This window comes from Choloepus didactylus, chromosome 1, assembly GCF_015220235.1.
Source record: "Choloepus didactylus isolate mChoDid1 chromosome 1, mChoDid1.pri, whole genome shotgun sequence".
NCBI classification, from domain to species: Eukaryota; Metazoa; Chordata; class Mammalia; order Pilosa; family Megalonychidae; genus Choloepus; species Choloepus didactylus.
The window spans coordinates 89,458,422-89,472,578 of record NC_051307.1 but is presented as its reverse complement, the minus strand read 5'-3'; the positions used below and the strand labels follow the sequence as shown (position 1 = coordinate 89,472,578).

Genomic DNA, 14,157 nt, shown 5'->3' with positions numbered 1-14,157 from the left:
GTTCTTCGTCTGCAGGTGTGGACACTGCAAGAGGCTTGCCTCTGAATGTGAAGGGTGAGGAAGGCTAGAAATCCAAAATCAAAGGGTCCACAAGACCATGCTTGCTCCCCCAAGTCTCTGGCGTTCTCGCACTAGCTGGCTGCAATCTTTGGGGTTCCTCACATGCACGTCTGCCTCCCCTCAGGTGACGCTCTCCCGCCTTCTGTCCTCATTATTTTTTAAACATCATACAATGACCAATCTAAGTAAAGCTTTTTTTTTTTTTAATTTCAAGATACTTTATTTTTAAACAGGTCACGGCACTAAGCTTTTGGCCCATTCTGCCATTATATAAGCTACAAATGCTTGCTCCTAGACTTCCATATTGTATCTGTGCCAACCCTACTCTTACAAAGACATTTCAAAAAATGCAGTAATTAAGTTAAATGATCCCCCCCCCCCAAGTCCCTTAATTGAAGCCAGACTCACAGTTAACAGCTACAAAAATGGTATTTACACATTAATACTGGCTGAGGCACTGGTTGCTGGGTGACGTTTCATTCCACTTTCCCAAGCACAAGACACATGCAGAGTGCTGATATCCACTCCTCTCCTTAAGATGGAAAACTGTGGTTCTTGATTTGCTGCATGAGTTGCCACCTTGGCCCTGATATCACATGGTAGATAGATGGCCTCTGGAATACACTGGAAGTAGAAGCAGCAACAACAGTGTAAGCACCCATGTTTTCAAACAGCATCCAATCACCCACGTGCATTTCTGGCAGGTCACAGTGCTCAACAATTCAATTAAGGCCATCACATGTTGATCCACATACGCTAGATGAATAATACTTCTCATCTGGTTTGGATCTCTTTTACAGAAGAGGCTTTATGTGTGCATAATCATAAAGGATGCAATTAAATTATCCATATTCTCCATCCACTTAATACATACATTCAGTTCATCTTCATCATCAGAACCTGTCTATTCCTGTAATACAATTTTTTGGCAGTGATAATCACCGCAAATGTGGAAGTTGATACAACATAATATCTACCTGGCTCAACTATGATTTTCACTCCAGACTCTGACGGAAAATACTTGTCTAATGCTGGATTGCTTACACTAGTGAGCTCTTCAGATTTAAGACTGACACCATCAGATCCAGGAAAGCAACCACCAATTCTGGTATATGCTGAAACCAACCTCAGCTCCCATGTCAAAGACACAGCGGGCATCCAAGACTACCTGCACTAAGGTTTCAGAATCAGTACAGCCTCTTCCCACATGGAAACTGACACCGTTGACATCAATATTTAGCTCTTCAGTCCATTCCAAAAGAAGCCTGCTGGTTGTGAGTGTGGCTCCAGATTTAACGCTGAGGCAACAGGTTGCTTTGGAGGCATCAGTGGCAATCACAAAACCAACCTCGCCTTCGGATGTGCCTTGGCTACTTTCACTAACTTGACCTTGCTGTCAAATATCATGTGAACTCCGTTATTGGCAGCATACTTAGAGACCCTTGTTTACAAGGGTTTGCATAGATTATTCTCTTGAGAGGCACCACGAGACTCTGCACGAACTGTATTTCAGTCTTGCTAGGAGAGTCAAATCCTGTCCCAGTGGCAGCTAAGTTCTTCACGATGTCTGTAGTGTCATTACATTTGACTGCATAGAAGGGGGTGACAGGAGGAAGAGCTTTTAACCATCTTAGACGTTTCTTTAGGGTGTCTCCAAGGTCTACAACATGGAAGGCATCTTTATCATCAGAAGAAACTTCATTAATTTTTTAATCCAGAATGTCCTTGACGGTAAAACCTTCATCAAGGAACTGGCAAACTTTTAATTACTGAAGTTGTTCATGGTTTTCTGATGTTCCTATGGAAAACTAAGAGACAAAATTTAAAGAAATTATTTCCAGCTTTTCAGTTGTCCGGGAATTCCAAATCCTGCTGAATAGTAAATCTTGTGCAGCAGTGGAAACGTTCTTCCACCGCATAGGCGCAGCAGGCAGGCCGGAGGAGGTGCCGCCGCGGGTGCCGCCCCCGCCACGCGCAGGCTCCGCCCGCCCGCCTCGCTGACCCGAGGTGGCGCGGGAGCTGCTGGCAGAGGGGCGTGACCCAGAGCATTTATTTTGAACGTTATGTTCTCTACTTCCTAAGGAAGGTATGGAATTTGTGACAATATCACATATAGTTTCTTTATCTCTGACTCATCACGTAAGAATGACAGGTCTTACCTTTTGCATTTATCAGTAAGTATCATTGTGATTGAAGCTGTTAAGAATCAACATACAGCAAAAGGGATTTTGCCCCAAGAGTGCTTCCCAGATAGATTCCATTTTATTGTGATTCGGATCTGCTCTTGAGAGTCAGGAACATTATCATGAGGACACAGAATCCAAACAATGCAGTAAATAGAAAATTAGTTCTAAACTGTTGTGGATTTTATAACATGTAATTATAGTGTGTTGAAATTGAGCAAGTGATTTGGTAATGATTAAAGAGGTCTGACGGCCAGTGATGCCTTCTGATGAGGCAAATTGGAATATAAGTATCCAGCCTACCTATGGTTAGAGAGTTAACTACCTCTTTTCTGTTTATGTTTACCTTAGAAGCAAACCTAGGTACTTGCTAATTTATAATGTTGAATTAAGGGGCTGTTTGAAATTTAAGTTGAAGTGTTTATCCTTTATAAGTTTCATATAGTAGTTACAGTTAATTGTATTGTTTTAACATTCTGTCTTTGTTATTTTGACCAATATTGGTTTTTTCATTTATTTTATTCAAATATCAGTTCATTACAAAATTATATGTATCCATATTTATGACCTAGGCTCAGAGAATTAATAGAATGAGACCATCTTTAATGTGATTGACTGACACAAGTTAATTCTTACCACAAGTAGCCCAAGCAGCATGGTATAGGTAAAAGAACAAATATTGGTGAGTTGGGGCATTCTCAGAGCCTAGATTCTGTTTGATCTAGTGTAAGACCTGTCTAAACCTAAATCTCTTATCTAGAAAATAGGGATGAAAGAAATAATGAGTATGTAAAAATAGTCTTTAAATATTTTATCAAGTAATATACCATCTTTTAGGACTAAACAACTTAAGGATAAATTATTTTTACAAGGTAGACCAAAAAAGTCACTATTCTGTATTATACACATCTTACCAGTTTTTCTTTAGTTCTTTGACTAAAGCTGTAAAATTTTGGAAGGTTTGATTATTTGCACAGCATTTTGCAAGTGATGTTTTATTCTGCAACTCTTTAGTTTCCTAGGTGCTGAAACAAATACTGTTTAATGGGTTGGCTTAATGACAGTTGGCCCATGGTTTCAGAGGCTGGAAGGTCTGCTTCCTCCCAAGGTCATCTTCAGGCTGGCTGGCATACTTTGAGGCTCCTTGGCTTTTCCATCATATGGCAATGCATGTGGCAACATCTTCTCCTTTCTCTTCTGGGTCCTGTTGACTTCCAGCTTCTGGCTGCTCTCCAGGGCTTCTCTCTCCATTTGACTTTCACTCTGCTTATAAAGCTCTTCAGTATTCTGGATGAAAGCCTAACATGATTCAGTTGGGCCACACCTTAACTGAAGTAACATCTTGAAGAGATCTTATTTACAATGGATCTACACCCACCAGAATGCAGACTAAACAATTCAATTCACCAACAATTATTTAATTTGCTAATTGGAATAGATTTAGGAGCTACTTGAGCATAGGATTTAAAAAGACCTAGTTGCCTACCTATATGAGTACACAATTTTCGAGTATTTGCTGTGCTCACTGTGCTAATTACTGGAGTTGCCAACTTGATTAAAATACAACACGTGGCTCTCAGAGGATTCTACAGTCTGATGAGGAAACCAAGCCTTATGATAGAATGTATAAAATATGCTATTAGAATTCAATACTGTTTCTGACTCATCATTTTATCACTTAAATGGAAGTGATAGTTTTAGAATGTCATGCATAATCAAGAACATTGACACATACACCTAGTCTTGAATGTTTTTACTTCAACCAGATTTTTAGATTCTCTTATGCATTTAAGGTATTGGGAACATTTTAAATTAAAGAATATTCAATATTGATCCTCATTTATTATGCATATCTATGGGAATCCAGTTTCAAAATATTGCGTCAACAGAAAGTAGATCAGTGGTTGCTCAGTGCTTGGGAGGGAGGGAGATTGGCTGCACAGGAGCAAGAGGCAACTTTGGGGGTAATGAAAATATTCTGTATCTTGATCATTGTGGTAGCATTTGTCAAAACTCGTTGAACTTACTCTAAAATAGGTACATTTTATTGCATATGAATTTTACCTTGTTAAAATTATTTTTAAAAGAAAATGAGGCAGCAGAAAAACATACTATCACTAAATATTTCATTATGTTGGTATTCAAGCAATGTCTACCAGACTAGCTTTTATCTTCAGAAGTGCACAAAAATGATTCATCAGCCTATATGTCCTGATTTTTGACTTGGGAAATGTGATCTCTACATGCCCATCAAATAAAACCATCATTATTTGTAAATTACTATTATGTCCAGAATACCATGACACACAAGGGCTATCAAAAAGAAAAAGGACGATACTGTACCTACCTTACTTTTCTGTTACAAACATAGGTCATTTTCATTGGCTAAACTGTTTTCAGTTTATCCTATCCTTTATTAACTATTAGTGAACAATGAATTTTGTTTATAATGCTCATTCTGTACAGAAACTGTGCAGCATTCTTTCTTGTCTTGAAACCCTCTAATGTGTTATCTCCATCCTCCTTCTCTTGGATGTCTTTAAACTGCAGATAAACTTCCCAGACAGATTCTTGGAGGAAGCTAGAAACCAGGGCTGATAGGGAACCACTGGGATTGGAAGGAGTAGGAGATGAAAAAGCAGGACTGAATTTCTGGTTAAGTCCTTTATGTGCTTGGATAAGATGTGATATTATTCTCTTCAAGAACTATCTCTAACCACTGGAGATCTAATGGATTGCTAAATTACTTCAGCCCCATATAAGTACCTCCATTAAGTACATTCTTTGGTCTTCTTCTCTCATTAAAAGGTTGATTATCCAGACCTTGTGGCTCTAAATTATCTTTTGCTGCCTTTTTCCTTTTCATTGCTTGTCATCTACATATTTTATTTATATATCAATTGTTTGGACTCTGAACTTTTTTTTTTTTTTTTGGAGAAACAATATTGATCCTGGTAGGTAGCCCTCCAGCCAGCTTGGGAAAGCCTACTAAATCTACAGTGTTCTTGAGGAATAGTACCATGGAACCCCACCCATATGCACACACACACACAAACACTCTCCCTCTCTCTCTCTCTTTCTCTCTCTCTCTCTCTCTCTCTCTCTCTCTGTCTCTCCAAAGTGTCTATAGGAAAATTTCTTCAGGTATACAGTTCTCTGATACAGAGCTTAGGACTAACTTACCCAAAAGCTTGGGACAAAGGCTCTGGCGGAATGGAATTATTGGGGAAAGAAAAACTATTTCCTGCACCAGTTAGGGTTAAGTTTAGTTGCTTAAAACAGAAAACCCAGAAAAGAAGTTGCCTGATAAAACATATACGGGTACTTTTTTGCTTTCTCATTTAAGGAAAGTCTGGAGGTAGGCTGGCCAGGACTGGACTGGAGGCTCCATCATACCAAAGAGCCCAGCTTCTTTCTGTCATTCTGCTCTGTCCTTCTTACTGCATGGCTTCCATCCTTAAGGCCATCTCATGTTCCAAGATAGCCAACACAACTGTATTCCATGTTTTCCTGCTGTGTTCTTAGAGTAACTTCTGCTTCTGTCAGAACACTTACCACATTATATTGAAATGACCTGTTTATTTGATTGGAAGTGTAAGGCCTATGTTATATTAAATTTTGTATTCCCAACACCCAGCATCATACTGCGTATGTGGAAAAGATGTTCACAAAAATGACCTGAACAGTTGACCCAAGATCCCAACAAATTCTCCTTTCCCTCCCAAGTAGCCACTTGGGAGGTTGGGGATAAAGTGGTAAGCTGCCTGCTTGGCACTTAAGGGTTATAACCAAAAGAAACCTTATCTTTACCACCCCTTGGAGTTGCTGTTTGCTGTTCATATGCATTTATAATTGTGCTGACCTTGCAAAAAGTCCCCCTTCAATAACAGAAATTAGTTGTGTTCACCCATTTGGCTGTTTCCATCACTCAAAACGAAAATGAAAATGCTTATCCTACTCTTCCTCAAAATGATCCATTAAATGTCTCTTCAAAATTGTCTTCTTTTTGAAGATAGCTGTTGCCTCTAAACACAGAAAATGGAGATTGCTAGCACTAATAAAAGAAGTGTCAACATTTAGGACATGTTCTACATATAAAAATGATTTTGTTTTGTTTTTAAACTCAATAGGAAAAATCCATGATTAAACAAAGCAAAACCTTCAGGCCTAGTTCACTAATACGGTTTTTTTCCTTTTCTAGCTTCTAGATATTTTTATTCCATGGATTTGAGTTCAGGTCTGACCCTATTTTCCTGTGCTGCAAGTAGCACTATTGACTTCTAAATATAGGCTTTTCCCAGTAGTTTGACTTGGGCATGATGTGTCTGTAGTACCAGGAGATGAGGAGATTCCATGTCTGGAGTACTGTGTTGTCTCTGTTTTAAAATTCATTACACTAAAGAGTATATGACTTCTGGGGACTATACCAAAATTATGTATGGATATGTATTTCAAAACATGGATTGGGACACCGTCACCTGGAAATTCTGATTCAGTCGGTATGTGCTAAATCTCTCGTTGTTTCTGCTCTCTGAAAACATTCTTCCCCTAGATACCTGCTTCAGATATGTTATTGGTTAAAAAAGATTTCTTGGACAGCTCTGAAACCTAACCTCCTCCATCCACAGCATTTTCTGTAAGAGAGTATCCCAAATGCCAAAAAACAGAAGTACAAGTGAAATTGTCATACAGAGGAATTGGTTGGCTCTTGATGGACTGTGACTTTATTTTCAAAACAGGATGTGATATGGTCTGACTTTGGGTTTCCTGGAAGAACTGGACGGGAAAGTACATTGTGGATCGGCTCCCTGGGGGCCCATACCCCCTGTCACCTGGACTCCTATGGTTGTAACTTAGTGTTCCAGGTACAAGGAAGGTAATGAGCATGAGTGTGTGTGTGTGTTGCCAGCATAGAGAAATGAGCACTGGGCAGGTGGAAGAACCCTGGGGTTTAGTCCCAGCCCCCTCCCTGTCAGCCCTGCCTCTTGATCAGGGTGAAGCTCTTAACCTCTAGTTCTGTCTAGTCCTTTGCAAAGTGAGGGAAACAGTTTAAATGGTGATTCTCTTATGTGTGCCTTTCAGCCCTGATTAGGATTGCCTTCAGAAGGCTGATCCTAGAACTCGAGGATTCCACACCCAGTTCATCTGGACAGCTCTCTGCTTAGAGCTCTTTTCACATAGTACTTTAGATTTGTAGTTTTCAAATTTATTTAAAAGTTCTTCAAACCCAAATAAATAAGAGCAAAGCAATTTTGTTGAAAGGAAGAGGCTCTGCTCCTGCCTTCAGGCGTTTGAGGGCATGCCAGGACGCTGGTTAGAAAGATACGGGGCCAGGTGGTATTTATGGCCCCTCCCAACTTAAATTTTATTTTGTGCCTACCTGGAGACACAATACTGTATATTTATTTCCATTTACCTGTGGACCCTACTAGATATAAGGGATGTCATGCAATACTTTTGATAGTCCCCAGTTCCAGGAGTTATATGAGAGTTGAGTGTTTCTGCCACTTGGAGGATGTATTCACTATGCATGGCCTTATTGTCCACTAATTAATGATGCCCAGTCTCCTCTCCTGGCAGCACAGAAATGGCCACTTACAAATTATCAGGCCCTTTAGACACAAAAAGGACTATGAGTAGGTCCAAGAGAAACAGTGAATAAGTATGTGAATGGATTTCACAGGTGAGGTACTCTGAAGACTACAAAATGATGTAGGGTAGTCCATTCCTTGATCCATCAGATCTTTGTTAAAGGGTCTAGAACATATCAGATACATTCATATGTACTGTGGATGCAACAGTGAATAAAGTGGGTATGGTCCCTTACCTTGTGGAGTCAATAGTCTGAACTTTAAACTTCACAAGAAAGGGCATTGTTTGAAGTAGCTGCTTTCCATGTGTTCTGAATTGGGAAATAAGACAAAGAAATTTGAGCTGAAAAAGCATTAAAAATGTATGTATGAGTTGTTTCTATGATATAAAATCAATACTGGGTGGGCTTTTTTTTTTTCAGCTTTGTAAAACATCGTATTATCTAGCCCCATATAGCTCTAGAGTAATAAAGTAACTATTTAGTAAAAATTCGTTGAGTATCCTACTTTCGAAGTACCATGTGTTAGAGTAGGTACAGAGATGAATAAGACCCCTTCTCTACCCTAAAAGAGTTTATAGCTAGACAAGCCCACAGAAAGCTAGGATATTTTGAGAGAGTTTTCACAAAGCTATGGAACTGAAAAGTTGACAACGTCATGTTCCTGTTGAAACATCAGGGAAGATTTCATAGAGGAGCTGACATTTGTGATGGGCTTTGAAGGATGGATAAGTGTTCAGAAGTCAGATGGGAGTGACAGAAGGACCCTGATGGACAGAGTACCGAGAAAGCATGCGGTGTATAGGAGACCCTATGAGTTGTCCTGTGTAAGCTATACATTGGAGACAGAGGGATTGGGCTGGAAAGGCAAGGTGGAACCTGAGCATGGAGCATCTTGACTCCTAGACCAATTATCTCTAAGTCTCTAGTCCTTCAGCCAGCAAAACCACACGAGGTTTTTGAGCAGGGGATGACATGATGATTGACAGTCTTTTCTGATTAACCAGAGAAGGAATCATATATATTACATCTTAAGCCAAGCAAAGCAGATTGTATGGAACTGTTATCTGCTCTTTCTTTGGGATACACAGCCATGGTGCAGGGGAAGAAGCCCAGACCTGGAGAAGTCAGGAGATCTTGGGTCTGGTTCTAGTTCCATCACTAACCCCTAGCCCAGAGAATGCCACTGAACAAGCTCTTGGTTTCTCTTCAGCTACTTGAAAAATGAGATTAGACTGATGATCTCTAAGAGTCCTTCCAGCCAGCTCTAACATTCTGTTACCATTAGAATTTTTGGAGTCTGAAGAGGAAAATAAGTATTTCAAGCAGTTATCCAGTGGAATTCCACTTTGCAGTTAAGACGAGTGGCTTTGTCTTAATTTCGTAATGCAGATATTGAAAGCTGCTCCCAAACTACTCTCAGGTCAGTGGAAAGGAGCAACTTTGTCCTCACAAAGCTTTGAGATGATGCAAACAGCCTTTGAATGTCAATGATTTTTAAGCTGATAGGCTGTGTAACTTGATAGGCCTCCTTGTAGTTCCAAAATGAATTTCTGAAAAGTAAAGCATTTAATCATTCCTACAAAACCTTCACGTTTCCACAGCATACAAAAATAAAGCTTTTGTTGAATTTATTTCTTAGAAAATAGCAGACAACTGCTTCCCAATTCTGAAAGGATATGACAGCCCTGATGTAACTGCAGAGGTTCACTAGAGGGTTTTAGGACTTCTTTTCTCGGAACTGGTTTTCTTCTCTCTCCCTCTTCGCTTCCCCATCTGTGTATTTCTTTCTGTCTCTCTTTCTCACACTTAAGCCTCCATTGCCCTCAGATTTCCTTCCTCTGTTAGCTCAGAGTATGGATGTGTCTAATGTTTTATGAATTGTGCTTTATCGCCTACCTTTTTCAAAAGAATTTTAAGTGACTGGAACATTTAACAGTTTTATCTTTTAGAAAATTCCTATATTATACTACTTTTTAGCTCTATGACGTCATTTGTATATTTTCCTTTCTTAACAGATTAACTTAACAAATGTTTAACTTAAAGAATTTATAACCCAAACAGAGAAGTGTGGAAGCTATTTGGTTGATAGATAAGAATACAGGTATTTGAAAGGGTGGGGGTTATTCAGGGAAGCTCTAGAATCAGGGATAGAAATGTTTTATAAGGAGTCAGATTCTGATTTGAGATAAGAAAGAATGATCTTACAGACAAGATCCTGTCCCAGCAACTGAAGGGGTTGCCTCACAGGAGTCATGAGATATCCATTAGTTGCTGCCTCACCTTCTCCCAGGTGAATGCAGAGGAGATTCCGGCTCTGAGAGAGGCCAAGTTAACACTGAGATTCCTTCCTGTATTCCTTTATGAGCTGAATTGAAATGAGTTAAAAATGAACGTTTGGAAAAAAAATGTCCTTTTAAGTTCAAGCATGGCATAGGACAAATTTAACATGTGAAGTACTCTGAAAACTACAAAATGATGGAAGGTGTTACATTCCTTGAGCCATCAAATCTTTATTAAAGGGCCTAGAACATGTCAGATACATTAATATATGCTGCGGATGCTACAGTGAATAAAGTGGATATGATCCCTTACCTTGTGGAATCAACAATCTGAACTTCAAACTTCATAAGAAAGGAATTAAGGAATGATGCTGGTATGGTTTATTTTTAAAAGTAACTGGACAAAAACCCATTCATGTACAAAACTTTGTAGGTAAATAAGGTCTTAATTTTCTCTTTTTATCACCTCAGAGGTTGCATGTTTGGGTGTTTGGTTAGATGATTTCAGGTAGATTTCATATTCTGGATTTGTGATTTTGTTAATAAATATGCAAATATTTTGGTGATTGCTTTGCATGTATTTCCTAATGCTTGAGTTTGAGAATCTGTTTGCATATGTTACCTTTTAAAAATAATACTTATATTTTGTAGCCTAATTAAGTGTCATGGAAATCACTGTTTTAAGTCTAGGAAATAAAGCATTGCATATCTAAAAGATGATTAATTTCAAACAAGTAAATAAGGTTTTCTTTATTAATTTTTCTTTGGAATGTTTTACATGTTTAGTTGTGTTTATTTTATTTTTAACTTGTATTTTTGGTTTATTTTGTATAAAATTTTATAACAGCAAAAAAAAAAAACACTTGGCTGTTGCCTTCTTATATGTTTTATCTAAAATTCAGAGTACTAACTTGTGTCTTAATTTTTTAATTAGGAAAAGATGGCATCTCTTTCCTCCTGAAGATACTCCTTTCCTTTATCCAACCAGAATCCCTTATGAAGAATCCAGCGTGTTCAGTAAAATCAATGTTGTCAATCCCGATTTAAAACGTTTTCCTCAGTTCCAGAAAGCTCAAAGACATGTGGTTACATTGAGCCCAGGACAGGTAATGGTGGCTTTGAAACATTGATGACCTTTCGCTGGACTCCACAGCTCTAACTGCTCAAGCCATTATGCCACGTGCTTCACCCCCAATACAAATGAGAATGATTTCTTTTTCTTCCACTCTGCTATTAGAAAGTAGTTTCCCCAACTGCAGGCTTCAGACACTTATCTCTGTCACAGGTCATGGAAAAGAGATAGCAGGAGGAAAGACAAGCGCTCACGAAGCCATTTTCATTCAGTTTAAGAGAAAGTGTCAAGACATGAGCACTAGAGCACCTCTGGAACACTTACTCACAATTCACATCGTTTCAACAAAGATAGAACTAGGACACGTAAACGCTCAGGTTCAAATGCGTCCAGGTAGTGGGCTACAGAGGCAGAATGAACTGAATAATCTGCTTTTTACGCAAGAATGGATTTTGTGTCTGGAAATGACTGTCTCTGAGATATTTCCAAAGTTACTATATTTAGTGCTGTTATGCAGTGAAGACACTTTCCTTTAAAACACTGCATTTGCTGTCTAATACTTTATTAACCATTTGAAAGGTTTTCTTAGTTTCCTCTTAAGGAGACTTTATTCCCTTGATTGTCCCTCTCCCCTGCCTGTCTCCCTCCCATCACTGCCTTCTCACTGGTTCTTTTCCTGCCTCCTTCATAATCAAGTACTACCAACCAAAAAAAATTTTGACGTGACCAAGTTGCCTCATCTAGTTGCCAATTCATTTTTTTAAATTGCAATATAATTCACACACCATAAAATTCACCATCTTAAACTGTACATTTTAGTGGATTTTTGTATATTCACAGTTTTGTAATTATCCCCACTATCTCATTCCAGAACATTTTTCGTCACTCCAAAAAGAAACTCCATACCCATCAGCAGTTACTTCGTGAGTTCTCCCAACTGCCCTGGCCCTAGGCAACCACTAATTCTTCTCTTATGGATATGCCTATTCTGGACATTTCATATAAATAGTCATACAATATGTGGTCTTCTGTGACTTGCTTCTTTTACTTAGCATAATGTTTTCAAGGTTTGCCTGTGTTGTAGCCTGCATCAGTACTTTATTTTTTTCTATTGCCAAATAATATTCTGTTGTATGGATATACCACATTTTAGTTATCCTCATCAGTTGATGGACATTTGGGTTGTTTCCACTTTTTTACGATTATAAATAAGGCTTCTATGAATATTTGGGTCCAAGTGTTTGTGTGGACGTATGTTTTCATTTCTCCTGCGAATATACCTAAGAGTGAAATTGCTGGGTCACATGGTAACTCTGTGTTTGTAGGAACTGACAGACTGTTTTCCAAACAGCTGTACCATTTTACAATCCCCGTCAGCTGCATATGAGGGTTCCAGTTTCTCCACATCTTTGCCAACACTTGTTATTGTCCATTTTTTAAATTACAGCCATCTTAGTAGGTGTGAAGTAGTTGCCAATTTGTTTTTCTCTCTGTCTTTTATAGCCAAACTTGAATAAATAGTTCTCTTGGTTACATCAGTTGTTCTCACCTCTCACCATTCCTTAATCCACCATAAACTGGCTTTCCTCTCCCTACTTAACTGAAACTATGCTCTGTGAGAGGACATTCACAACTTCCTAATGACTAAATCTAGTGGCCCACTTTAGTACTCAGTTCCCACCTCCCAGCCCTACTTTGTTCATAGCCAAATCCACCAGTCTCCTAAATTGTAAGCCTCAAAGCTTCAGATCATCTCCATCTGCTTTAATTAACCTTCCATGGTAAATCTCGTACTTAGTATGGGCAGATCCACTCCTCTTGATGCTGCCTATTGTTTTTGTTTATCTCCCTAATTTAGATCTTATTATTTAATAATTGGACCTTTGCAAAAATCTCCTTCCCAGACTTTCCTTTAATGACAACTATTTTCACCCTTTCCCTACTCAAAATCTCTTAGAAACTCTTTATGCCTACTGGATAAAATCCAGATTCTTTATTGTGAATTCAGGGCTTTCCAGTAGCCCTAATTTAATTGTCCTCCTTTATCTCCCATTACTCCTCTCTGTATTAAAACTGACCTACTCCCTTCCTCCAACAGCATCCCACTTCCTTTGCCCATGCCACTTCTCCCTCCTAGCATCTCCTCCCTCTTTTTCTCTGTCTAAATTCCTCCTAGCTCTGGTTCAGTTCACACTTCCTCCATGCTTCTCCCACCTTGAAGTTCTCTAGCACCCAATGCCCATTCCTCTAATTTACCATTTATGTAATGCTACCTTTCTATATATAATGCCTTATCTTCCCATTGGCTAGATTTTAAACTCTGAAAAGGCAGTAAATATGTCCTATGTTTTTATCTATGCTTTTTCTCAAAACACAACTATTTTGCAATGGAAAGGAGGGAAAATTAGAACACTCACAGGATCCTTTACTAAAATTTATATGCTCACAGAGAAGGCCCAGGATTAAAGAGATTAGAGAAGCTGGGAATATCCTTTATAGAACATGTTAACCTATCAATAAAAAAAAAGGAATATAAAGATTGTGGGTTTTTCCCTGCTTCCCTTTCCTACAGCAGTATTATTGTGTATTCATTTGTATTCCTTTTTTTCCTAGCAACCTCATTAGGGTCTTATTCTTACATAAAATGAAATGAACTTGCCTTGTGCTAACAACTTTTTGTTTGATTTTCAGGTTCTATTTGTTCCCAGACACTGGTGGCATTACGTGGAATCCATTGATCCTGTCACCGTCAGTATAAACTCATGGATTGAGCTGGTACTCATACTTTTTTTAAAAAATAAATGTAATCCCTGCTTTTAAGACATGCAATGTCTGCCTGTAACATGTGGTGGTTAATTTTCTTTGACAAACACTCTGGTATTACTTTGTTTTGATGTGCTACAATTTATGTATTCTATCCTCTGCTGATGGATACTTAGGTCAGAAGTAGGATTTTTAGTGATACACCAT

At 38.7% G+C, this 14,157-nt stretch overlaps 1 protein-coding gene and 1 pseudogene across 3 annotated transcripts in view; one reads left to right on the top strand and one right to left on the bottom strand.

The window, feature by feature from the left end:
• Positions 1–14,157, top strand: part of HSPBAP1 (HSPB1 associated protein 1) — a 91,654-nt gene that overhangs the window by 56,557 nt on the left and 20,940 nt on the right. For all 3 annotated transcript variants that reach the window (XM_037836902.1, XM_037836919.1, XM_037836909.1), the window contains 3 exons: positions 6,983–7,119; positions 11,050–11,221; positions 13,879–13,962. In XM_037836902.1, the coding sequence (XP_037692830.1) occupies positions 6,983–7,119; positions 11,050–11,221; positions 13,879–13,962 (393 nt within the window). The remainder of the gene's footprint in view (positions 1–6,982; positions 7,120–11,049; positions 11,222–13,878; positions 13,963–14,157) is intronic.
• Positions 493–1,843, bottom strand: LOC119534499 (annotated as a pseudogene).